Genomic DNA, 27746 nt, shown 5'->3' on the forward strand with positions numbered 1-27746 from the left:
AATAGGCAAATTTTATTGATACACAGTAATAGCAGATATGAGTAATGCAGGCAAGGCAAACAAAATAATCCTCTCGATTCTATATCTACCAGTCATAGGGTTCACAGAAGAAAGGTATGCCTGGCAAGTACGTGAGCTTCACCTTGTGGTTCTTTCTTGAATATCATCAGTCTTGGAGGTCAAGGACTGAGGCCCACCACCCACAGAGTTGTTGGGTAAGTTGGATGGCGGTGTGCCCTCTGTCCATGATGGCCTTTTGCTGCTCTGAAATCCTTCCTTTTGTATTCTTTTTCTTTGATGACACTTCATTCCCAGGTATTGTTGATTGGTTTCCCTGTGGTCATCATACTGTCCAGGTTCTGTTCTGTCAGCATACTTCTTTGTTACAACAAACCCATCACATGCATAAATCTTAATTTAGGCATTTACTGGTGTCTTAATTTGGGCATGCCCAGCCTCCTAATTTAGTCCATCCACCAAAACTAGAAATCCCAGGAGCTTTGTAACTGGTCACTGTGACCTGGCTCCAGTGTGGCAAGCCTATCTTTTGTTATGGATTTTTATGGAACACTGAAAATTTCCCAGTCTGCTTGTCCATTGGCCTCAGACCTGATTCCTTGAAGGCTGTGAAACTTTGTGACAAACAGGCTTTTAGAAACAATTAACCCTTGCTGTTGCCCTGGACCATTGTTTTAATGCAATATCTACTTTACCTAGAAGCCAATTTCTAAAAGCAAATCTTTAAATATCACTTTTCAGCCATCAAAAATGAGTCTTGGTAAGAGCCCCATGAGAGTGAAGGGACTGTGGAAGTTAAATGTGTAGCTGGTACAAGATGAAGAGATAGGTCAAGCGTACACAAGACCATACGTGAAGAAATATTTTAGGAGTACTAGCAAATGGTGGATGATGGTGAAGAAGAGGGTGAGAGGACTCTTCAGGAAGAAAGTCCAAAGATGCCCGAGGAAAAGAACAAAAGTGCTAAAAGATCTGCAAAAAAAGTTCCAGCATCTGCTAAAGGAAGCCATGGAAGGAAGACAGGTACAAGAAGAGCAAGCAAAAGCAAGATAGAAGGACAAGTGAAGAAGGTGTGGGGAGCAGCGGTGGGTAAATAATTAAAAGGAGAACATGCAAACCTAGTGTGGATGGTTGTAAGAAATATCTTGCCAGTGAGAGAGACGCAACACAGATGGAGCTTGACAAGCTCATCATAGATGCCCAAGAGAGAGGTGCGGGGAAAAAGAAATGGTAGGACATGTTTTGGGAGCGTACATATGAAAATGGGGTATGGGAAAGGGTCCATCACTTTCTGAGTGTCACCAAAATAAACTTGTCATTAGCACAGGAGATGGTACTATATGGACTTATACCAAAGGGACCAGAGGAAACGTTATTAAGGACTTTATTAGCATGTGTTAAAACTAGTTTATGGAAAGTAAGAAAACTTTGGGTGTTTAAGGGATTGGCTTTCACTGAAAGGAGTGTGTGAAGCTGAGGCTGCGTGAACTAAAATGCTGCATCGATTGAGACAAGCTAGAAAATGGAGAGGTAGAGACTGAGTAGAAGTGGAGGGGAAAGGACTAGACACACTTATTTCACTGAACCAACAGAGAGGACTGATGGGACAGGCAGAGAGTTTCAGGTGGTTATTGAATAGTATTTTCATGGGGTTCTTTATGAAGAAAAAGATTTCTGTAAGTGTTTAGTTTTTGTGAGTAGTTGTTATAAGTTGTTTAAAGGTTCAGTATATGTAGCTGTATGTTTTTGATATGTAGTTGTTTCTGTGATATGAACTTTTGGTAAAATAATACATGTAGCTTTGTAAGTGTAGGGTGATAAATATGTTTTCAATAAAATTGGTAAAAAAAAAAAAGTTCCCATCAGCATGTTTGCCCAGTTAGTCATATTTAGTGTTCATTATGTTTAATTAACTTCTTAGTTGGTTTACTTTACTGAGCACATGCTGCTTTTGGCAGCAGTTTAGTAATAATGTATTTGATGAGGTTTCTTTATATATAAGATGAGAAGCTTTTCCCCATGCTGATTGGGTGGGGGGGGATGGGGTGGAATTCGTCTTGTATTTGAGTAAATACGGTACCTTATGAACAGAAAAGGGAACCCAGTTCCACCCTGAATGCTTTTGTAACAGAAATGAAACGTAATACAAAAAACAGCAGGAGGAGGGGGTAGGAGTTAAAGGGCTGGACTAAGGTGCCGAAAGATTACTTGCTTGCAGCAGGACCTCTTGCCAGGAACTGTCTTTAGGCAAAGACTCACTGTGTGGATATATGGTCTTGAAAATGAACTTTAAGGAGATTTTTCTAGCAAAGTACCTGGTGATTTTATTTTTCAGTGTAAAAGGTGAGTTTATATTAGCTTTTGGCTCTTTCAGACTGGCTTTGCATTGCATTTAGAGTGTTTAAACTAGTGGCAGAATCCTTGTATTCATACAAGGATTGGGGGCGTCTTAATATGACAGCTGCATTTGGAGCATCTATACCCTGACTATAATGGAATTAGGGAATCCAGTTAGGGGGATGAGACCTATCTCACCATAATTGCACATTCAATAGATTTGAGCTAGTTATGAAGATTTGTAGGGGTCCTGTCTAAACTACAAATTTTAAACCTCTCTCATGGCTTAATTATTGTTGAAACCAGGGGAGCAAGTTATTACCAATATGTTTTGGTTCATTCCTCTAATTGCACTTAAATATGTAGACTTAAATGTGACTGATAAGGATCCCTGCCAAACAGCTTCTGCTTTTATGGTTTAAATGTGAAAGCCTGAGGGACAGTAGATGACCCAATAAAATGGGAAGCCACTTGGATCTTCTGTAAAAATTACATCCCATTCTTCCCTGGTTTCATCTTACTAAATTCCCTGGACTTACAACAGGGTAAATTTAGTTTTGGAGCTAAGAGAATTACTTAGACTTCAGAGCAAGTACATCAGACATTTAAAGGGTGTTACGTACCTTGTTATACCTTTGCTAGCCCCTCCAAAACAGCAAATTTCAGATATTTGGGGGCTGGAGTTTTGACACTGATTTCAAAGGAGGCAGGTTTTCACCCTAAAATTCCTAGGCTCAGTCCTGAAAACTCTTGAAGTCTTGTCGCTCAGCCTGGCACTGTACATTAAGTATTGACTTCACTTTAAGTTCACGAGGTGTCCCAATGACTTCAAAAGGACGGTTCACGTGTTTAAAGTGAAGTGGGTATTCAAGGCCTTTTCTGGACTGGAGACCAAGCACCCTGCCAGCTCCAGTCCATACTGTGGCTAATGGTATCCCTTTTCCTCTTGGCAACAGAGGTTACCTTCCTTAGTACTTACCTTCCTTTGCAAAATGCTGTGAGATTTTTGGAGTATTGTTATTTTATTCATCCTTTACTCAGGGGAAACCAAAGACCTGAGCTTCCCCTTGCATTTAGAATAATAATTAGTGAACAGTTCTGTTCTTAAGTTCATGATCCTTAACTTGAGAACTGCCATCAGTGAAGCCATTATAGGATTTTTTTGGTAACCCTATTTAAGATACACTTTACTGTGCATTATGTAGACTTACAGCTCTTTTATAACTGCTAACTTTTTACTGAAGGTAAACAGAATGATTGAAAGTGCAAGTTATATTCAGAAAAAGGTGGCAAAAGCACAAGAGAAGAGAAGGTTTAGGAAACAGTGGGTTTCATACCTACTGATACTATAAAAATTAGGTCTTTTTAAAAATTGTGCTCTAGACACGTAGCTAAACTGTTCACTCACAGATTAGAACAGGTGAAATGGATTCAGCCCACAAGAAGCTTTCACAGATTTATTCCTATCATTCAACTGTAGATCATTCTTGATGGGTGTTTAGGGTTCTCTATATTTCATGGTAAAGGAAGTAGATAAAAAAAAAATATTGTTATGACCTTGATGTAAAAAAACCACTCTTGATTTCTTCAAATGTAACTATCTGTTGAAAATACTTAAAACCTTGAAACGCAACAGTGCTTTATCCCTCAGAACACTGAATTGACTATGAGTACACTTACAGCTCAAGGTACCTCCAGTATTCCACACTCCTTCTGATTGTAACTGAGCTATTTGCTGTTACATTTTGATCACTCTGTCCCATAGCACTATCAAAAATACTGCTTCATTATCCTATACAGGTGACTGTGTGCTGGGGATGCTCAGATTTCTGTTTCATTGATTTAGGAGATCATGCCAACATTTAAAGATGTAACAGCATTGTCTGTCAATTGGAATACTACAGAACTGTTGCCCCTCAAATTTGCATGGTTTTTCATGTATAAAATGCATATTATATAATGCAGAATACATGTAATAATAAATAATTCTTGATATCTGACCGTAGTTCTGAGCAGAAGCAACTCAATGAATTACTTTTCTTCTTATCACTTAAAATGTATTTACTGGGAACATTAATTTTATTTAAACACTTCCCTCCAAGACTGACTGATTTCAGACTATGCTGTTAGAAATGCCCAATCCTTATTATGGAACTTGAAAGTACAGTAATAACTTCTCTTTGGATTGGTAGGCTCTCGTAAGTGATTTCCTGGGTTCTTATGTTAATTATATAGACGTAATGCACAATATTTTAAGACTTTGCTTAGCTCAAATACTGCTAGCTCTATGGAGCAGCAATTAGGCTTCCATTTTCCTTTTGATTATATATTTCACTATAATCTTGCAGATACAAATAAAAGCTTTATAATCAAGGATTAGGTATTTTAATAAAGGATTATAATAAATGATTTATAAACATTGCTTTTCTCTACAGGAAAAATGGCTTAAAATGTTTAAAAATAGTTTGGTGTAATTTGATGTGCTAATAAGCTTTATCCTGTAGATTGGAGGGGATTTAATTTAGGAAATGGAAAACTGAATAATCCCTGGTTATGAATGAACATTTTGTTGCTAATGAATTTATTTCATTTGAAGCTGGTAAGCACGTTTAACCCCTGTATTGTCTATTTCAGTATCATTATTATTCCCCAACTTGACTGCATAAGGCAGGCAAGGGGGCCCACACAAGTATCTGCCTAGTCAGTTCCTCATTTGGAATGACCGTCAGGCTTCAAAAAACAAAACCAAAAAAATAAAACAACAAGCAAACAGGAAAACTCCAGTCTGCTGCTTGTGTTCATAAGTGTGGTCTCCCTGTTGTGCCTGTCACAGACATGTGCACAAGATCTTACAGAAGAATATGCAATGTAGAGGCATAACAGGGCAGCTCTGAGCTCTAGGCAGTTGTGGGGCAGCACTGGCTACTGTGCTGCCCATAGTGGTGGCTAGTTTTGCACCCTCTTCCCCCAAGACAGTGCCTGAGGCTGCTGCCCCAGTGTGCCCCCTCGCTCCCAGTTATGTTACTGGTGCCATAGGAAGATACGTGCTCTTTTTTCCCGTAATAGCAAGATTCACATGTAGCAGCTTTTGCTCTTCTTTACTACCAGTGTATAACCCTTTTGTGACACAATGGGCGCATCTATACGAGATGCTTTACTGTGCAGTACAGCAAATTATTGCATAGTGAGCATCTGCGTCTACACATGCAAACGCTTGCTGTGCGGTAGTTTCATAGCAGTAGATTTCATACTCTGATTACTTACTGTGCAGTAGCGCACATGTACATGCCTGACCAGGAGCAAATGTGCGCTACTGCACAAATGTGCTCCTGGTCAGCCAGGCAGCAGGGGGCTTGCTCCCTGCCCCAGGGAGCTGCCAGCTGCCAGGGCAGGGACAGTGTTCCCCTGGCCTGGCAGCAGGGATCTCCCAGGTCCTATTCCACTATCACAGGGCTGGTGCTGGGAGATCCTTATCTCCCAGCACTAGACCTGTGGGCTCAGGACCTGGGTTATGAGATCCTTCTTTCCCAGCCCAAGCCCTATGGTTGTGGGATCCAGGACGGGAGATCCTTCTCTCTCAGCACCAGCTCCGCAGTCACAGGGCTGGTGTTGAGAGATCCTTCTTTCCTAGCCTGAGCCCTGCAGTTACAGGAGCCAGGCTGGAAGGATCTCCCAGCCTGAGCCCCACGACCACAGGGCTTAGGCTGGGAGAGAAGGATCTTCCAGCCCAGGCCCCATGATCACAGAGCTGGGGCTGGGAGCTCCCTGCTGCCTGGGCAGGGGGACATTGTTTCCGCCCAGGCTCTGGAGGCAGAGCCTGCCCCAGCAACAGGTAGGTCCTGGTGGCAGGAACAATGCCCCAGCCCCTGCCAGGAGACACCTGTCTCCTGGCCCCAGGCTATGCCTAGGGGGAGCCTAGAGCTTCCCCTGGCTGCTGCAGGGCTGCAGGGAGCAGAAGCAGTCTGCTACTAGGAGCAGCAAATCTGCTTCTGTGTTCCTGCATGTGTAGATGTGTGCCCAGGAGAGTTTAATCTTAAGTACTTTATTGAAGAGTAAACTGCTCCCAGATTATTTGCACATGTAGATGCATCCAGTATCTTGCAGTGCTGAGCAGTCCATTTATATACAAACCTTGCACTCCACCATAGGATAGAGTTGTTAGCAATTTTACAGATGGGAAATGGGGTCAAAGGTTATGCGTAAACAAGAAAAAAAATTGCTTTTGCTGCCATGATTTTGCTTTCTTATGATACAAAAAGAACTGTTGAAAAGCTGAAGAGTCATGGTTATCTGTTGCATTTTCTCTCATTTTTTTCTGTGACAGAACCTATGCAACAGAGGTCCTGTGGTCAAAGCAGTGAAGAAGGAGACTGGGAGCTAGGATGCCCAGGTTTTAGTCCCATGTCTATCACTCATTCCCTGTTGGTCTATCATATTTTGCAATTTTTTAACCAGTGAATTGAGGTGTCCAATGGTATCCAGCTCAACACATGTTAAAATGGTCTCGTTCTCAGAAAACATGGAGCATTTGCTCTTTTAGGCTATCCCAAGCTGGGCACAAAAATCATGGCATTAGAAATTGCTCATTGCTTGAAAATGTCAGCCTTGTAGTTATATAGCCGAAAGTGTCTAGTACTTTTGGTTGCCCATCTAGGGACTCTTAGAGATAGATCCTATTCCAGCTGTTAGACATCTAAGTAGACTTAGGCATGTAAGTGTGATTCTATTCTATACTGTTCAAATCCATGAACCTTTGTTAATTTGGGTCCTTTTCCAACTTGCTGCTTTTTATGACTTGATTGGAAGGGGCAGATGCTGGGGCATCTACCAAAGGGGCATCTACCAAAGTAGATAATTTAATGCAGGGGTCAACAGCCTTTTACTTACGGGGGCTGCAGTTTACAACCTGGCTGATGCTATGGGCCAGCATTCATGCCCCCCTTCCCCCCCCAAGCCACTCCAGGGATGCTGAGCACAGGCTGCAACAAAGAAGAACAGCCCTCCACTCAGGTTAAGGCAGCTGGCTTCAGCAACCAGAGGTAATGTGTGTGCCATTAACAAAACCCAGGCCATATCCAATAGCTAGGGACTGGTACTCCCTTAGTAAAATGTAGACTGAAGCAGATCTTCACGGGTCAGATCCAATCCCACATCTGGCCTGTGTGCCATAGATTGGTGACCCCTGAATTAATGGGTTTGCAGGACTTGAGCAGGATAGAATAGAATTATACTTAGGTGCCTAGATGCCCAACAAACTCTGGCCCATACAACGTGGCCAGATTTTCAGAGGCACTGTGCACTTAAAACCCTTACTGACTTCAGGAACTGTGAGTGCTCTGTCATTTGGAAATCAGACCCAAGTTTCAAAATAACCCCCCCTTGAAATAGCTTTTGGGAACTTGCCCTTTATTTCTCAGTGCATCAGAATTAAAGCTGGGTGCTGGGAGGCATAACTATTTAATGGCTGGTCGCTGCTGTTCAGACCATGAGATGAAAACATCCCTATTAACAGACATGTTATTAGTGAAGAGTGGCTTGGAGATCAGTGGGGAAGCATTTGTAACCATGTCATTTAATATTGTAGTGTTAGCCACTAGCCCTCTTCCATAGACTCTTTGGATGTTCACTAATCATCTAAATTGCAATTTTTCTCTTTTCAGGTTCATTTGGAGAACCTGCAAGGGTTTCAGCGGTTCTGAATGAGTCTGTTTTTCTGAATATTTCTAATCCTCTAGATGAGAGTGCACATGACATAAGATGGTTCAAAGATACAAATATAATTGTGAAACTCGTCAATTCTTCAGAATTTTATTACTCCGACAAAAAGAAGTATTACCTTTTTCCGAATGGGACCCTGAAAATTGAACAATTGTTGGAAGAGGACAGTGGAAGTTACAAAGTTGAAGTCTTTTGCAGTGATGGTACTCTAAAAGAGCAGAAGGACATTACTCTGAGCACTGTTGGTGAGTCTGTTCGCTTCTCTTCACTCCCTGCTCAGCTGGTAGAGACTCCTTTGTTATTATTCTGCCCTTTTGCTAACTGTCTCACCGTTCCCTTTCTCCCTAACATTACTTCTTGCATGACTACCTGGCAGGGTTACTCCTCCTGTCCCTATTCCCTTTTTCTGTTGGTGGGTAACTACTGCTAGGTATAAAAACCCCTTTCCCATCCCAAGCAATGCTCTCCATCCTCTTTTTTTCCTCTGCTGAGGACTGGTGCAATGGGAAGATATTCCTGATGCTGTTGAGTCCCTCTGCTCCCTTCTTCTTACCCTGCTGTTTGATTTCTTCTCTCTATCAACTACCACATTTCTGTTTCTGCCATGCCAACACCCCTCCATCAGTGTGTAACAACAATTTTTAAGCTTATGGGGAGTGTTTGCTCTGCCACACAAAATACCCAGAAATTGTCTGTGAAGGGATAGGAGGTAGAGGTTGAATATAGGAGGAGGGAAGGCAAGGGGTGGTAGAGCTCTTCTAAGCTTTTCATGAAAGAGTAAAATGAGATAGATGTTTGTAGTGCTCTTTGAAACACGGTCCTCCATGTTTTGCTGGACTCATCTGGGCTCCATGTATTTGGCTTCTCTTAGTAGGGTTCATATACACTGCAGGTCTCTTCGTGATTATCTAGTCTTCTCTTCCCTTTGAGGGGACTTAACTTCTGGAACGTCAGAAGCCAGTTTGGGAGAGCTGTAGTATAGCCACTGACATTTGATAGCTCTAGTCAAGCCTTTATGTCACTCTATGCAAAGATCCTTTTCTTAACTACCCATTCAGTGCTCTGATAAGTAGTAGCTTCTTAGCTTGTTTAAACAGTGAGTAGCAGTGTTTTAGGAAATGTGGTATAGAATTGTGCCCTATGCATTTGTGAAGCCTTTTGCTTCTCTAATAAATTTTCTTTCTTTTTTCCCTCCTCATGCTTAGCCTCTAATCCTACTGTTAATTCAGTGAAACTTTCTCAATGAAGGATGTAAAAATGGAAACTATTTTCAATTGTGCATGATGTATAATCATTAGTAAATGATGAAGTAGGTGGAAATGTATTTATTGTAAATTTCTCATGTCTGCTGCTTTCTATTCCTTAGTCCATCCTTCAAAAGAAGAACTGGTTGAATTTTTTGTTGTTTAGTAAATTTGGACCAACTTTTAAATAAAAAAATGCAGGGAACATGTTGGAACATGTTTAAAATTTCTTTTTCTTTGACCGATTATGAGAACTGGCTGGAATTTTCTGAATTTCTGAATTTTCTGAATCTCAAAGATTTGATGATATCTAAACAGTCTTTAAAGAATGAAAAAAAGGAGGGGGAATTAAAAATACTTATTTTGACAATCCTTTCTGCAATTTGAACAACTCTCCTTATGAATCCCTTCAGTTACTTTTGGCACTTCTTAGCATTTTAAAAATTTCTTGTGCTGGCTTCTTTGTGGTTCATGAATCATTGTCAATAACAAAGATCCGCATTTATATCATAGTAAAAACTTTACAGAGCACAAGTAGAAACCAGATTACTCTGTCAGATATTCTGGAATGCTAAATCCTATATTGTATTCTATTTAGATTCTTATTCTGCAGTCATTGCCATAATATATGAATGCCCTCCAATAGCACATTAAGCAACAACTAAGACCTGTCAAGTCTTTGTTCGCCTTTCATACCTAGCAGAGCGATGTGCCTTTTCGGAACACATGACAGATAAAAAAAAGTAGCATACAGTCATACTCTCTCTCAAAGCAGTAACAGTGAGACTGAGTTTGCCCAGGAACAGGCCTGAGTTCTGAGGAAAGTTGCCATTTTTACAGGAGTGTTGATTATAGCTGTTGTGGTCTAAGGACTTAGGCAGACCAGGTTCTTTAGGTAAATGAGATATCTTTTATTAGACCAACTAAATAGTTGGAAAAATTGTTCTTTGCAAGCTTTCAGGCACAAGCATCCTTCTTCAGGCATAGGGAGAGTCTGTTGGTGTTTGTGTGTGACGCCCAGGAGAGCACACAAACACCAGCAGACTCTCTTTATGCCAGAAGAATTGTGTTTGTGCTTGAAAGCTTGCAAAGAACTATTTTTCCAACTATTTAGCCGGTCTAATAAAAGATATCACATTCACTCAAAGAACCTTACCTGCCACTTTTACAGACACCTTTCTGATCACAACTGCCCCTTAAACTTTTTCCTCTTTCCTTATAATTATTATCTTTGGGTCCCTACTAAATATTCTCCAGTCTTCTAGGTGCCCAAAATTGAGTCCAATGTTGTAGGTGCCATCATGCTAGAGCTGTGTAGCAGTGTACTCTTGACCCTGTGCTCCAGTGAAGTAGAGCCTTTCTGTTGTTTCCTTTTTCCACCCCCACTTTCCCAAATGTGGCATCGCTCTTCCTCCAAAGCAACTGCAATATACGTTTGCTTGGATGTAACTTTGCAAGTAGATCTTGCTCATCCTGTGTGGAAAAGAGGACATTGCTACCTCCTCTCTTCCTTTCTGTCACAACTGTGTGTCTGTTGTTAACTATAGCTGGATGTAGTTGCCCGGGTAATGTGCTTCACATTAGATAGGGCTCTTTTCTCTGTCCTAAGCTCAGATTTTTACATATACTCCCAGCTGGGAGAGTTCACATCCCACATTCAGACTCCTCTCTGTGGCCATGTCTACTTAGCATAACTGTGGTGCTCCAGAGCCATGCCCTCACACTGGCTATACTGCTCTGGGCAGAACAAGACATGAAACAATGTAGCTTTCTTCAGGCAGTGTCACAGCTGTGTGAATTAGCATGGAGGCAAGCTTATTAGCTGAGTCAGTCAGCAGTGCTAATTAGCCAGCCCAAAGCACTGTCTGCAGCAACTACACTGCTTCCATTTGAGAAGGGATTCCCCACGCAGAGTAGCGCAGTGTGCTAGAGGGAAGGTCTCTAGAGGGAGTGGCAAGTTTATTATGTAGATGTGCCCCATGTTTGCCTATGTGCTAGTGCAGAGGGACGCCAGCTTGTGCCAATTTAGTTACCGACCAGCAAACAATACTCAGACTATGAGGAGCATATTGCTGGTTTCCTCCAACTCATGCTGCTGCATCCCCATGGAAAGGCCAGCCCATGCACTAGCAACAGTTGCAATTCAATCCATGCCAACCAAGCTTGAGTTTAAAGCACTACTTAATTCAAGCCAGAGTTTTGTGTGTGGATGGGAGTTGGCCTAGGAATAAAATGCATGCTGGAGCTCACAATGAAGGAAAGATAAATTAAAAATAGAACCAAGGGACTGGGATCCTCTCTCTGTAGGTGAATAATGAATCTTACTTTAGCAAGGAATGCTCTATGGCTTAATAGGAAAGGAGGAGAGAGGAGAATGGGCAGTAAGTCTAAAAGGTGTTAAACATTTTACGAAAAAACAAGCCTGAAGATCAGCCTCTTGATGGCCTTTTCTTTCTTATTGTGGTAGGACACCCTGATCAGGTCCAATTCGCTTTCCATTCTCCCTCCATTGTTTCTGTAGGCATTGTTACATCCTGGCCTCCTCCTTATCAAATAATCCGTGTTTCAGTTTATTTTATCTCAGATGGTTCCACAAAAATAATTTGTTGCATGCTTTATATGCCTCTAAATTTTTCTACATTCCTTTGTCTCATGGTGTGGATATTTGAGGTTCTGTTTTAATAATGAATGTTCTAAAATAAAAAAAAAATCTTCACAACCTGCTTGTCTCTCTTCTGTTTCAGTGCCTGTCTCACAACCACTGCTCACATGGGATTGTACCAGAAAATACCTTAAGTTGACATGTGAGGTAAAGCAAGAGCCTAAACCATTTTCTCAGCTGGTGCGTTATGAGGGCAAATCTCTCCAGGCGACAAAAGAATGGAAATCTACAAATGGCTTTTGGAGCATGGAATATCAAGAGGCTAAAAATGCCTCTGGGAAGTACACGTGCATTGTTTCAAATAGCGTTACTAGCAAATATGATACCAAAGATATCCAGTGTGCAGGTACAAAGTCTGTGCTACAAAAATATCCTCCTAAGATGTACAAGCTTACAAATAGGTGCCAGGCGCTGCCGATTCCCAAAGCAGTAGAATCTCAGTAAAATAAAATGGAAGAGTGGGAGGGAGGAAAGCATTTTTGACAGTGTACAGTCATCTCTAGCAGGCATCAAAAGTCTTTTCTTAAATTATTATTCCTTATTATATATTATCAGTAACATGCTGCTGACGTGCTGGAAACTGCAGAGGTCATTTTAGTTGTAGGGACAAAATGACCCAAGTTGAAATTTGGCTGACACATCAGTTGACATCCCACATTTGCAAAGAATGGACTAGATATTGCTCTTTTTTATTCTAGCTGTGCCCAAACATGGCATTAGCTTCAGTGGAGTTGCTCCTGACATATTAGAAGAACAAGAGGGCAAAGAAGTTTTTCCCCCTTTCTTTTCTTTCATCCGCAAAATTGTGGGTGCCCCAATGGTGCATGGATTTCTTTTACAACTAGAAAAAAGTCTGTCCTACTGGTATCTTTCTTGCCATGTGCATACCTGTGGGTGTTTGGAGGAAATTAACCAAGCCTGAGAAGCTCAGCACAACAGCATTAAGTTAGTGCAGTGGGAGTGAAATGAAATGGAAAATACAACTGAAATGTACCCATTCTTTGAACTAAACAATAGCTTTTAGGGAGGGGGGGCAGATCTTGTGCTTGAGGCACTGGATGCAGGAGGTCTTAGTTCAATTTCTGGTTCTGCCACAGATTTCCTGTGGAAATTCTTCTAGTCTCTTTGTGCTCAGGTCTCCCATCTATAGCATGCAGATAATACAGCTTTCATGGCTTTCCAGAGGGTTGCAAGAGCTAAGGGGAGGTATGTTTCACAGAAAAGCCTAAAATGGAATAAAGTGAGTCAGATTTCACACAGTACATGGAAAGAGTTCTACACTATAGGACTGACTGAGCCAAAAGCATGATGGCCTGGCAAATTCAAATACAGAGTTTGCAGTTTGATGGAGGAAGTGGTGAGTGAGGACAGTCACTGTGCCAGGAAGTGGAACGCTGTGCTCCTTCATGCAGGCTGTCTCTTGCATGGTGCCAGGACTGCACTAATTATTTTGAGGACGAGCTATTGGCATGGTTGCTTAGCATTGCTAATTAGCCCAATGGAAGTCCCATGCAACACTGCTTCCAGTTGTGGACATGGCCTGCCCAGAGCAGCAGAGCTTTTTTGAGGCATGCCACCACTGAGCATGGTGAGTTTGCTGTGGAAATGCGGCATTAAGCGCAGGTGCAAGACTCAAGGAGTGAGTCTCAAGTGTAGCCAGAACTAGCCCTGCTAAATGGCCAAGCTGATGTGAACACTGGATGATGGATTTACTGCGAGGTATATTCACTGTAGTATATCTTAAATGTTTGTACCTTTTGTATGAGTTTGATGGTTTAAACACTGGAAATTAGGTCCCCGGCTGGAGTAAATTCACAGTTTCATTGGCTGCAATGGTTTTAAGTCAAGAAATGGGATTCAGGACTAGTGTATAAAGGATTGACATGGCAACTCGTTTGAGGAATGACAGAAAGGCTTTATTTACTACAAGTATTCACTGTTAAATGCACCTAAAGCAAAGCAAAGTCCAGTATTTAGCTGTAAAAGTGACAGTATCTCATCAGTACAGGCAAAGAGGTAGTCTCAGTTTTTGTCATCTTCTCAAGGTGTGGATCCATTTAAAAGATTAGTTGGCCACAGTAGCAGTTCTTATCAGAATGATTTCTCATTCTTGAAGCATGCCCTAGTTTCATAGTTCCATAGTTGGTAGGATAGGGTCGGAAGGGACCTGAGCAGATCATCAAGTCCGACCCCCTGCCATGGCAGGAAAGAGTTCTGGGGTCAAACGACCCCGGCAAGGTGTTTGTCTAGCATCCTCTTAAAGACCCCCAGGGTAGGAGCTAGCACCACTTCACTTGGAAGTTGGTTCCAGATCCTAGCCGCCCTGACTGTGAAGTAGCACCTCCTGATATCTAATCTAAATCTACCCTCTGCCAGCTTGTGACCGTTATTTCTAGTCACTCCTGGTAGTGCTCGGGGGAACAGGGACTCCCCCAATGCCTGCTGGTCCCCTCTGACTAGTTTGTAACAGGCCACTAGATCCCCTCTCAGCCTTCTCTTGTGGAGGCTGAACAGGTTCAGGTCTCGTAGTCTCTCCTCATAGGGCCTGCCCTGCTGACCCCTGATCATGTGAGTGGCCCTCCTCTGGACCCTCTCAATGCTGTCCACATCCCTCCTGAAGTGCGGCGCCCAGAACTGGACGCAGTACTCCAACTGCGGCCTGACCAGTGTCTCATAGAGCAGGAGGATCACCTCTTTGGACCTGCTTGAGATGCATCTGTGGATGCGTGACAAGGTATGGTTGGCCTTCCTGACTCCGTCCCCACACTCTCGGCCCATGTTTATTTTGGCATCAATAATGACTCCAAGATCCTTTTCTGCCTCTGCTCTGACGAGAAGGGAGTTCCCCAGCCTGTAGGTCTGCTGCTGGTTCTTCCTCGCCAGGTGCAGCACCTTGCACTTGTCAGTGTTGAAACCCATCCTGTTCTCATCTACCCACCCCTGTAACCTGTCTAGGTCCAATTGTAGCCTATTCCTGCCTTCTAGCATGCCCACTTCACCCCACATCTTAGTGTCGTCTGCAAATTTGAACAGGGTGCTTTTTACCCCCTTGTCCAAGTCGCTGATGAAGATGTTGAACAGTGCAGGCCCAAGGACCGAGCCCTGGGGGACCCCACTGCCCACATCCCTCCAGGTCAAATAAGACCCGTCCACCACCACTCTCTGGGTGCGACCCTCCAGCCAACTAGTGACCCACCTGACTGTGTAGGTGTCGACGCCACAGTCCCCTAGTTTTTTAATGAGAATGGGGTGAGAGACAGTGTCAAAGGCCTTCCTAAAGTCCATAAAGACAACATCCACTGCTACACCTGCGTCTAAGGATTTTGTGACCTGGTCATAGAAGGCCACCAGGTTGGTCTGACAGGACCTGCCTCTAATGAACCCTGTTAGCTGTTTTGTTTCCTTTTTTATTCCCCATAGCTCAGCATCTCCAAAGCATTCTTGTAGTTGTGTAAATCAAGATAGGATCCCAAGCAATAATTAACAGGAAAATCCTGTTAATCATGCTCTTCATTATTGGTTATCAGCAAGTCCCAATTTTGGTTGAATTACCTTCCTCAGTAACAAGAGGTTCTCAATTTCTACTAAACTGGAACATATCAAGAAACTGATTGACAACCAGGAAAAACACAAGGTTTTTGAGGAGCTGTCCTTGGAAGATCAAGGAAACCACTGAGGAAAAACAAGAGAAAATCAGGAGACACCTATAAAAGCCCATATGGAGACCGACTCTTCCTATACATAAACATGAGTTAATTGCAAAGAAATATTTACTATACTAATTAATCAAGGATAGACATTTCACAGTTACATACCAGACAAATAGGAGCCTGCTTAAAATCATCATATATGTAGTAAGATAAGTGGAAGTGATGCCTCACTATTTCTTTTCAGAAGGTCTAGCCGCAAACTTACAATCCTCTTGCACTATGCATTTGTCATCAATATTTTCTATTTTAACTTTTGTGAGCAGGCCCAGCTCAGCTTGAGTTTTACAGTCATCAAATGGTGCTGGGTTGATTTGCATTGACTATGGATATGGCCCTCTGTATTCTTTACTGTGGCTAAGGAGCTGATCTGTATGAACCAGATTCCAGTCCACCTATTAGGCATAAAAGTGGACTTAGCAATTTAAGTGTGATCCTATTCTGCCCTCACCAGTCCCTGAAATACCGCTAACACAAAAATGGGTGGGTCCTTCTCCTCACTGCTTTTGTGAGACTCAGTCATAGTAGTACTGATTACATGAGTGGGTGTATTAATGGATTTTCGGGACTCCAGCACAGAAAAACAGACTTACACTTGGCCATTTATCAACATAATAGGTGGGTCAGAATCTGGGTCTGTACATCAGATAGTGGGGTGTGGGGTTGTATAATCTGGTACCCGTGAAAATAAGTAACCATTTGGGATGTATGTTGGGTTGGTTTGGTGTCTATCTGCAACGCTGACAGCTAACAAAAGCAATTGTCATGGAGGTTGTGAAGAAACAAATATAGCACAGGTGTCAGAGCCTAACAAAACACAAAAACCACGTTGTGGCTTCTTTTCTGCTCTGGTTGGAAACCCTGAGGACATTTCTGGAGTGGGGAGGAAAGGTGAGTTGCCCTTCTTAGATTAAAAGCCCTGCAGGTTTCAGTGAACACTACCACTTACAGCTTGTAACTTGTGGCAGTTTGGTATGCTGTGGGTGTGTGCATGGAAAGCTGATACAAGCTGCACACAGAGAAAGGGGTAGAAAATGGCTGTGTGTTACACCATTCTACTGGTTGCCTTGCCTACTTTCCCACTTCTCTTTTGCCAAATCTGAGGTCTGTATTCAGATCAGTTCAGTGGGAGCTTCGAGTAAGAAAGGACTCACTAAGGACTTCAGCCTTTATCATCATATGGAACACGCTTGCTTGTACGTTTTGGCCAGGCTACACCCAGTAAGTAACTTTGCATCTCAGGCAAGCCCTTAAAATCTTTGAAAGAGCTCTTGAATGAGGACTTTCAACTGGACAATCCAGAGGCTGAGGGACACTCCAAAAGCACTGTGGTGCTGGAGTGAAGAAGTGGAGCTATGGTCAAGCCTGTTTAGCTAAAGAAAGGAACAGTCCCCATAAACTTTCACCCTCAGATCAAACAAGACTTTTTAATCTGAGCTGAATAAGGTCTGGCTTCCCATTTTTATGTTCCTCACTATTTTTTATTTGCGTGCATCTTTTCCACCCAAGTTTCAGCCAACACTGGAAGAGGAAGTTCTGTCTTGTTATGTTTCAGTCTGTTCTCAGTGTATTTCTGGCTCAGTAGGAAACTTTGAAAAAAAGCTTGTTTTTATCAGACTCAGAGACCTGTTTTTGTGCAGTCAGTGCATTTGGGAAGTCCATATAACAGTCATGGGGGATCCAAAGGTTTGGTTACCCATATATAATCAGACATTTAAGGTATGCCAATCACTAGCAGAAGGTGTAATGGACTGTTACGTGGATAAAATGCCTTGGCATTCCTATAAATTCTGCTTTAAATGATTACTTCAACTCTGACCAAATAAACTATATATTCCATGAACATTTGGCAGGAAGGTGGAAGCATACTTCTTTCTGTTTCAGTAGCATTCTATAATATGATGAGATAGCAACTAGGAACCAGGCATCCTGGTCTCTATTCTAAACTCAGCTACTCTACAGTTGTGAGCAACAGCAAATCATGTAACCATTTGCCCCTGAGTTTCTGTAAAGTGGGAATAGTAAATCTTAACGTTAATATCTCATGTGGGTGTTCTGAGCCTTAATTCCTTGCTGGTATAAGTGTTTTAAGATTGTGCTGTATACCTATGGTGTATTCATGCCATCATGATCCATGCTCTAAGCTTCACACATGTATATCCTCTCAAGAATTGGGACCAAACTCCTGACTTAGCTTTGGAGTTGTTTTCTCTCTCTGTAACATTGTTTTTTTTCCCTCTGATTAACAGGTCTGGACCTCCTTCTCATCCTGTGCATTGCAGGAGGTGCTGTCGTCTTTGTCATTATTTTGGTTCTGCTGATTTATTATATCAGGCGGAAGACAGTGGAACACTATGAAGAAGAAGAAGATGGTAAGAGTTTGAAACATTCATGTTGCTGCCCAATCACCTAAACTCTTTCTTTCTCTTTCAAAAAACTGTCTATCTAGAATGAGGGATATACTGAAGTCTTAAGAGAGAGAGAGAGAGAGAGAGAGAGAGAAGGTATGGGGGAGGAGGGGTCAATTAATTTTCACGGAGATTCCTGTCCAACTGTCAGTTTTAATTCTGGTTTCTGATGATTATTTTTAACAAGATGATACTGTTTTGAAGTTATGTTTATTTATGAATGTTGGGAAAATGGACTCTCAGAAACCTTAGCCCATAAAAGCACTGATTATTTTTACATACTGGGTATTTGTACACGTTATGGTCTACATTTGGGCTCCTCACCAGCACAGATTTCCTAATAAAATAAAGCCATCTGCAACCTCACATTTGAAAGTGTAGGCATTATACAGGCATGCACATATAGTGATTGGTAGGGCTGTGCGGAATTTAAGCAGCCGTTTCATTTCAGAGGTATTTAGGTCTGTTTTGGCACTCAAAACACCGAATCTGAAATGAAATGGAGGCTCTGAAACATCTCCAAAATGAAACGAAATGATCCAAAACATTTTGGAAATGTTTCAGAGTATTTTGGAGGTGCCCCTGGGAAGAATCCGGCACAGCCCCACAGCCCTCTTTTTAAAGTGCTGGGAGGCTGGGGCTGGCTGGGGGTTGGGGCTAGGCAGGGCAGCCCTGGGGGCTTCTCCTGCAGCTCCCCCCTCCGGGCCAGAGGCAGGCACAGGTGGAGAGGCTGCAGGAGAAGCCCCCATGGCTGCCCTGCCTGGACCTATTCCCCACCCAGCCCCAGCCTCCCAGCACTTAAAAAAAAAAAGTCCCACACTCACTGGCTGCAGGAGCAAGGATCCAGGGCCTCTGAGGGCTTATGGGAGAGCCCCCCTGCACAGTGTGGGGAAGCGGGGGGAAGTGAGGATTGCCCCCCTTGCTTGGCACCCACACGACAGATGTCGCATCGTGCAGGTGCAGCACAGCTTGGCAGGGTGCCACATGCTGTCTGGGAGCTGGTGCTGGGCTCCAGGTGACTGCTGGAGCCACCACAGCTCCCAGACAGCACATGGTACCCTGCCAAGCTGTGCTGCACCTGTGCAATGAGACTGCTGCCACACAGGTGCTGGTGGGGGGGGGAGGGGTGTTATCCCTGCTGCCCTCTGCTGCCCTGTCCTGTACAGGGGGCTCTGCCACAAGTCCTCAGAGGCCCTGATCACCGTTGCTACATCTGGTGAGCGCGGGGCTTTTTTAATTTAATTTTTTATTAAGGCTGGGGCCGGGCAAGGGATGGGGCTGAGGCAGGCACAGCCAGAGGAGCTGTGAGAGAACCTGCAGCCACCCAGCTGTGCCTGCCTTTCCCTGGCCGATCCAAATCTCCGAATTAGCACTGAAACAGAGTTGAAACTCTGAAACAGATTCGGCTGAATCAAAACGGAACAGTGATCCGAAACACCAAAACAAATCACTGTCCTCTGAAACGGTCGAATCTGAAACCGAAATGAAACACAGCCATTTCACACAGCCTAGTTGATGTTCATCAGCTTTTTGACATTTATCTTGGAGACCTCTCCCAGGGCTTGTCCTAATAAATAATAAGGTTGTTTAGATGCCCATCAAAATTCAGCTACCCAATTAGAGGCACTTTAAAGAGACCAGCTATTCAGAAAATGAAGAGCATTCATTCATTCTCTTAAATTCTAACTCTGTTAAGATGTCTGAAGTTGGACATCAAAACACTGACACATCCAAAGTTACTAGGCAGTTTTCAAAATGTAGCCTATGATTTTTTAGCTTTGTGCATCACAAGAAAAAAAGAAATGATATTTAATGCTACAGCTCTACTAGATTATGCAGTGCGGTGCCTGTAAGACCAGGGGGCTGGGGTTGGTGACTCAGATGTTGACCCAGTTGTTCTGCATTCTAATTAGAATGTTGCAGCATCACTGCACTGTCACGTGTATTAAGCCACCGCACATTTATAAATGGCTGAGGGACACTTTAGCTAAACCTTGCTGAATGAGATTTAGATAAAGCTTCCTGCAACCATTTTTAAATGCTCAGGGGTTTAATACACATGATAGTATAGCGTTTTAATTAGAGCAGCTCTTGGGAATCATTCTTATTAACCCCCTTTCCCTCCCCCAAACTCTGAGCACATGTATAGGCAGCCTGTGTTCCTAAATCTAATTAAAAATACAAGAGAAATATTGATAAAAAAATCATTAACAATGAAACTGTCATGAGAGGTGAATCACGCAATTACAATAAACAGAGCTTAAATTAATGCCACAGTCTAGTGAAATATTTTCATGCTATGTGTCGCTTTAATAACTATGGCCAATGGCATAAATTTCTCTGTAATTTTTTTCTTGGTAATTTTTACCTTCACTTTGCAGACCTGAAAGATTTAGATAGTTTGGTATCTAAACTTCTGGGTGCTTGTCTGAATCACTCCCAGACTCCAGAATTACTAAGCTTGTCTTTACCAGAAATACAGACGTGTTCATTCATGTTCTAATTAGAACCTTACCGTCCTGTGTGCAAGCCCTTGTGCATTTTAAAATGTCTGTGGGGGTGCTTTATTTAAACCTTATCAAATGAGGGTTAGATAAAACATCCCACAGCCATTTCTAAATGTGAGGAGGGCTTAATACATGTGACAGTGAGCCATTTTAATTACAGCAGCTGTCTGGGAACTGTAATTAAAATGCCCCTACCCCCAAGCCTGAGCACATGTGTAGGCAGCCATAAGTCTTACTGGAATACAGCCACCATAACTCATAGTGGGGCCAGATCCAGGGGAAGGTGCAATGGTGTGGTCACATTCGTCTGCTGTTCATTTTCCTAGTAGTGGAGCGGAGCAGGGAAAAGTGGGGGCAGAACACAGCTGTGAGAGGTGTAGCTACCAGGACAGATTAAATATAGTTAATGTACACAGGGCTGTTGCATATAACATTATGTCAGCTGGTGACAGGTAAGCTCTGTTGAAACCAAAAATACATCCATGGCTAATAGATGTGATGTTGTCTTGGTCAACACAGTGTATTCATGGGGTTTACAGGTTTTTTTAGTTACTATTAAGGTGTACTCTAACATAATTTTTCTAGAAGGACCAGCTCTGAGACTAGCTACTTCCTAGATTGGATTGGTCTGGAAATAACCTACCAAGAACCTCTCTCATGTTATGGGCCTGCTTTTATTGCAAAACCCCTCAAGTTATAACTAAAGTGCTGCTCCTAATTCTCTACTGTCCACATACACAATGTCTTAGCTTACATATGGAGGTGTTTTTAACTTGAGTTGGCTAACCCGTGTGGGAGTGTAGACTAAGGTAGGAAGGAAGGGGAGTCCAGGGGTAAAGATTGTATCCTAGAGTTTAGGAGATGTAGATCCAAGTCCCTGCTCTGTGACTGATTTGCTTTCTGACTTTGTACAAGCTCATTACTAGCAGTTCCAACCTGTAAAAAGGGGATGAGAGCATTTATTTTCCTCACAGAGGTGTTGTGAGGATGAATGCATTATGGACTGCAAGGATCTAAGGCATGGTGGGCACATGCACATGTCACCTTACATTGTTGTAGGCATGAATTGTGCGTGCCCCTGGTGGCTGGGGGGGCACTGTCAGTGGCAGGGGGAGGTGGGAAAGAGTGCCGGCCATGGGTTGGCAACCACCCGCAGGTACCGCCGGCAGTGGAGGCAGTGGCCAGGGGCAATCAGGGACAGCCCACACATGCCGGTGGTGAGCGGCAGTTGCCCGCAGGTGCTGCCAACAGTGTCAGTGGTGTCTTTTTGCAGGGGGTGCACCAACATGCACAGTGTGTGCATGTGCACCCATGTGCACCTCCTACACATTGCCCCTGGTTGTAGCAATGCACTACATTGCCGTATGATGTGGTACAGCGACATAGTGATCACATGAGTCTACATGTGATCAGCAGCTACTTCATTGTAGCAGCACACTGCCCCATTTTATTGCACCGCTATGGTGAAATCTAACCATGCGCTGTGTACACAGTGCAGTATGAGGGGTTACTGTGTCATGCTTTAGTACTTCCAAAAGGAAATAGTAAAGCACAGTGCAGTAACAACATTACCGTAGGTGACATGTAGACATGCCCTATGAGTACTTTGGTGTAAGTGGTTTACCTACCCTGCTGGCTTCTGTAGGTGGGCTTTTGCTCCCTGAAGAACTCCTCACCCAAACCTCTCAGGAAATTCAGTCTTTAGGCCACCAACAAGCCACCAAATAAACAAAACAAAATCTTCCTGCCCATCCCAAGCATTTGAGGAGGAGTGCTTTGGCTCTGGCTCCTAGCACAGTAGCTTAGTTCCGTTCTTGTAGCAAGCAGTTGCATATACCAGCAGTCATGACCCTTTTAAGGCTGTAGGCTGAACCAGTTCGGGTCAGAGGCAGGTTGGTGGATGGGTGGGCAGGCACTAGGACTCAGCCATTGTTGCTGCTTTCCCCTTCCTCCAGCATGTGGAAAACATCCACCAGTGCCACTTTTCCCTGAGGCAACATAGTGACTACTATCAAATACCCCCATCGCCCAATTGCACTGAAGCCCCATGTCTGCAGGCTGGATCAGAAGGCTCAGCACTGCAGGCTGTAGGTTGCCAACCCTTGGCATACACAGCTTGTTTCCTTGACCCCGGCTTATTCTTCTGGTAGCTTTGCACCTGGGCTTCATCAACAGGGCTGCCTGGTCCCTCTTAAAGGGACAGGCCACCCCGTTACACTTAGGTATACAGATAGTTTGAGTAAACAGAACTCCTCAGCTCTTAAGATAGCCGGGTGTGGACACATGGTAACTGCATTTGACTATCTGTGGGCCATCAGTGCCTTTCTGCAATTCCCCATATATGACTTATCAGGTTCTCCCACAATTCACAGGGAAAGGACTCCAATTATAGGGCAGCTGCAGTGCAAAGGATCATGGTATATGGCTGTAGCACTACGCATGATCAAATGTCATGCTACTGAGTGCTGTGCCAGTGCCAGTGCTTGAGTGTTATCTTGCAGCCTGGCTGGTTTCACTGAAGTAATGTTAAATAACTTGAATTAATCTGACAGTGCTGACATACTCTGAATGTGAGAAAAAGTTTGAGATAAAAGATTTGAGCTTGACTGTTCTTGAATCCATTGTCCTCCCTTTATCTGCAGGACAGGTACAGCGTAGATGGTAGCACAGCAATGTTCTTTCATATTGTTCCCTTCTAGACTCTACCTAGTCTTCAAGGGAACATGTTGAGAGGAATCAAGTCTCCATTACATATTTCACACTTGTTGTTAAGGATGGAAAGGCAGGCAGGATGGAGCTGACTAAAGTAATCTGCAAGTGCCCTCCCCTCAGCTAATCAACACTTAGTCCTTAGTGGCAGTCAGGAGGAGATGGTAGATACAAGACTTATTAAATCATTGAAAGAAGTAGATTCCCCAACACCATTGTGGTTATGTTCCAAACCATGAAAGCTTTGGCTGCTTGGCACTATCCAGGTCTCCTTTCCCTTGCATCAACTGCTCTCCATAACCAATGCCACATTCTATTTTCAGTCAAGCTGGTTTGCTAACTAATTGTTCACAGGTTCTGTTGTTGCAGATGAGGATATACCAGTGCAGATTTATCCAGTGGAAGATGGAATGAAGCAGCGGGAGCTTCCACGTCCTCCAGGTCATGCTCCCCAGAGGCAGCCAAGGCAGCCACAGAGACCACCTCCCCAGTCTCAGCCTCAAGCACAGCAACTCGCAGCGCTCCCACGGCCCAGACCACGCACTCAGCAGAGAGCTCCAAACCGCATAAAGGAGAGAACATAAACGCTTGGCCAGGAGGAAAAGACACTGCCCCAGAGTCTTCCCTGATGTGAGCCACCGAAAAGATAGTCTTGCAAACAGCCAGGAAATCCCTCATACTTTCAGGACTCTGCAATGCAATGGCAGCATTTGTTGAGGAGGATCACTTCATATACACACATGTCCTATACACTGAATCTGAAGAGACCCAGTGATGTGAATTGAGTTGATCAAAGTTCATGATCTTTGTCATTTCCCCCCTGGGAACACCCTGCTAATGTGGAGCCTTGAAATCTACTTCATTGTGCTTTGCTTGGTTTCACCAGATTTTACAGTCTTTCTGCTTTTGGGAGAGATTCTACCTACAAGTCTCTATGGTTCTAATAAGATGACACCAACTCATTCCTGTTGCATTATCTTAACATACGAATCGCTTTCAACACCTGTAGACACACAAACACTTCCTGAGCTGTTGCAACCAAATACTTGACTTACTGATGGTCAGAAAAATAGCCCTGTGTATTGCAGTGCGGGTCTGACACACAGGAGTCCTGGCAAGAAATTGAAACTGTTTCAAGGCCCCTTCCTGGAAACTAGATCAGGGTTTCTGGGGCAAACAGCCTTGTCAGCATCCATTGCTTTGTGAGATTAATGTTACAAATCCCACCCAGAACCAAGCAATCCAATTAATATCTATGTTCACTGAATCTGGATGGCTTTCTTGTCATCACATGGTAACCTCTTGTTCTTGGAACAGGTCCACGTGTTGGCCAGTTCAGATGCTAAGGTTGGTGTTCCACCTGCAGCCTCCTTGCTTATGCTAGAGGGGGATGTTTATTATCTTGGTTTTTCTGCAAGTGCTCCTGCAGCTCTTATACTTGTCTGCCAGGTTCCCATCCAAACCAAAGGCTTCAGGAGGTCTTGTTTGTTATTTTTGTCTTGTGAACTATTAAGCAGATGTCTGACACTGTGTGCTCCAGGTGATACCCAGAGGGCCCCTGTTTGAGAGTTCTGGATACAGATAGGCTTGTCTCATGACACATCCACTGATTTCTGTGCTAACTGCTACAATAACTACCATGTCCATAGAGAAGCAATCTATTGAAAGCTCTCTCTTTAGTAGAGGAGACAATGCTTGGCTGGACTGCAGGACTTTGTATGTCACAGGAAGGCATTCTTTCTTATTTCTCTGAACCTTGGAGACTTCTCTAACTTCTCTCTTTGGCTCTCAGCTGGGACAGCAGTAGAGAGCCCAGCCTTCTGTTTTTTACTATATTGTTTTGAATGGATAAAACAGGCTCTCTGCTCAGTGACTGCACACTGAGCAAGGGGATGTGGTGTGAATAGAGCCTCTGCTGGAATTGCTACTTATGGAACATTTCAGTCACGGCTCTTCTACTTAAAGCAGATGAATGTATTGCATGTTTCTGGGCTTGAAGTATTCAATGTATTCCACTGGTGTTAAAAGATGTGTCCTGACTTTTTTCAACACACATGACTATTTTGAGTTTTCCAGTGTTGTTGCAGGTGGAGGGAAAGGGGCTGGAGAGAAGATGGATGCCCTGCCTGTTGAGTTGCTTTGCTTTGTTTTTCTTCAGATGCTACTCAGTATGACCTCCTGACTCCATTTCCTGCAGTCCGTCCTAACGTTTCCATTATTTAAAAGTTTATTGTTTCAATATCCTGTACTTTATTTTGCATGTGAGTATTAGTGTGGTGAGTAAATAAATCAAGATTAACAAATGGATGATGGGGCTTTAGCTAATGCAGATCCTGAATTTTTGATAATGGAATTTCATATTCTTATCAATGAGGCCACGAAAGTTGTGTGATCCTGGAGTCCAAAGCACAGAACTATCGGTGTCTAAGGGGAAAGATCCTTATCATTTTAGTGGTAGGGAAAGGTACCCGATATGTACTGCATGTGAGAAGAGTGTCTGTGCCACCTGATATTCTGAGATGGCTTGCTGTGCCCAGCCTGGATCTCCAGAGGTTTATCTGAAAGGTCCATCCTTAGTTACCATGAATCCATTTATTCCTTCAAGTGAGAGCAGGGGGAGGAGGCATGAGTCTGGGTAGAACTGAATGGGGAGAACTAGGCCTAAGAGTGGGTGAAGATTTCACTGTCATCCTGTAACATGCTCATCCTGTAACCCAGTGTCCGGGGTGGGGGGGGCACCCTGTACCCATCCCTGTTACTGCACTGTTAGGGTTTAAAAGAATAGAATAGAGCCAGAATAATGATCAGCTGCAGCATTTGCTCTATGAACATGTTATCCCTCAATCCTCTCGCTGCCCTGTGCTGCCCTCCTCTTTCAGGATTATTTCCAGAAGAGTTGAGATATCTGCAGGGTGACCAGAGATGACCGAGCTTCTTCACTGCCACAGGGAGACCCTTTTAACACACTTTCACTGTCCAGCAAGGTGGTGTTACCTCTCAGCTCTGTGTTCTTGGGGAACCCTGACACAGGGCACAGCCTGTCTGACTCGCAAAGAATTTCCCCCCACACCTGAACAAGTACTGATTACGAAAGACAATGAAGATGCAGTGAGAGAGACACCTAAAGCCCTCCAGATAAGAGTGACAAGAGTGAAACAACTGCCCTCAGTCTCATTTGCATCTGAGATGGAACCAGATGACAATTCATTTACATGGGAGATGGAGAACAGGGAGTCCGAAGCAAAGACCACAGTGAATTCTGGGATCAGAGAAGCAGGGGATCACTGCACAATGGGGAATCTGTGCTCCAAATGTTAATCAATCCACATTTACACACACCCAGCTCAGCATTTATCAGACCAATTCTAATCTGGATTTACAAAGGACTTTCCCACCCCACACACACATCTCATTTACCCAGAGCTAAGCAGAAGTAAAGTTTAATAGGCATCTCAGGCTGTACATTCCCCGGTCCCACTATGGGAGGCCTATTTAAACTTGATTGAATAAAACTGGGTTGCCGGGTTAGGGAATGCTGAGGTAAAGAGACTAAGTCAGAGGGGATATGGGCAACATTTGAACAATGGTTAAGGGTTCATCACAGCATCCAGCCTGTTGGAGCCCTGACCACAACTGTTGTCACACTTTTCCCAGGATGACTGGTGAAAGTCCTCCCCACAAAAGTTTATGAACACTTAAGTAATCAATCCCTTTCAGTAAGATCTGGAAAAGTCATGCTAAGCTGAGGCTTATTCACAACAGGTAAAAATCCAAAACCCTGACGCTGCAAGCTATCTATTGTTTCTGAAGAAACAATGAGGTACCCCATCCGGTATATTTGCTATCCATAAGAATTTCAAGCTGGCTCCTAAGTATCTGCTTACTCCTTAAAAACTTAGGTTTTCCTGGTTGTTAATCAGTTTCTTGAGATGTTCCAAACCAGATAACCCCTTGTCAATAGAAAAGACAATTATTTACACTAATAAAAGAATGCTTTGAAGAAGCTGAACTGAGGGTATAAAAATCTGTAAAAAAAAGCAGCAAGGTGTGCTCCAAGAGGAGAAATCTCTCTGGCACCATCCACTGTTGTTCTCAAGAAGCTGGAAGAAACAGATTGTCTCCCTTCAAGGATTGTGCTAAGAACTTTACCTGTCAGCGTCAGCATTGGAACCTGAGTGCCTTGGACTGATGAGATCCCAGCTTTCGCTCTCTCTCTTTTCTCTTTTCCCTCTAGGCATAGATTTCTGAACCTGAACTGTATTAGTTAAGCTTGAACTAAGTTTCCCCAAATACTTAGTGAAACCAGGGTAATATTGTAATTGTTTGTGTTTGTTTTTCCTTTGCATGTCTGTTATTACTAGTACCATTATATATTTCATATACTTAGCAATAAATTTTATAGTCAAACTGGTAGTAACTGGGTATATTTTTCCTCC

The 27746-nt window shown here is 43.3% G+C and overlaps 1 protein-coding gene across 2 annotated transcripts; it reads left to right on the forward strand.

The window, feature by feature from the left end:
* Window positions 1-2213: 2213 nt before the first annotated feature.
* On the forward strand, window positions 2214-27723 carry CD2 (CD2 molecule). 2 transcript variants are annotated; one of them, XM_059720604.1, is made up of 5 exons: window positions 2214-2361; window positions 8016-8318; window positions 12062-12325; window positions 17936-18058; window positions 23665-27723. In XM_059720604.1, the coding sequence occupies exons 1-5, from the start codon at window positions 2289-2291 to the stop codon at window positions 23892-23894; spliced, it is 993 nt and encodes a 330-aa protein (XP_059576587.1). In that variant the 5' UTR covers window positions 2214-2288; the 3' UTR covers window positions 23895-27723. The 2 variants fall into 2 exon arrangements, with proteins under 2 accessions (XP_059576587.1, XP_019331559.2); XM_019476014.2 differs by having other exon boundaries at window positions 23680-27723.
* Window positions 27724-27746: the final 23 nt, after the last annotated feature.

Source organism: Alligator mississippiensis, chromosome 1, assembly GCF_030867095.1.
Source record: "Alligator mississippiensis isolate rAllMis1 chromosome 1, rAllMis1, whole genome shotgun sequence".
In the NCBI taxonomy this organism is placed as follows: domain Eukaryota; kingdom Metazoa; phylum Chordata; order Crocodylia; family Alligatoridae; genus Alligator; species Alligator mississippiensis.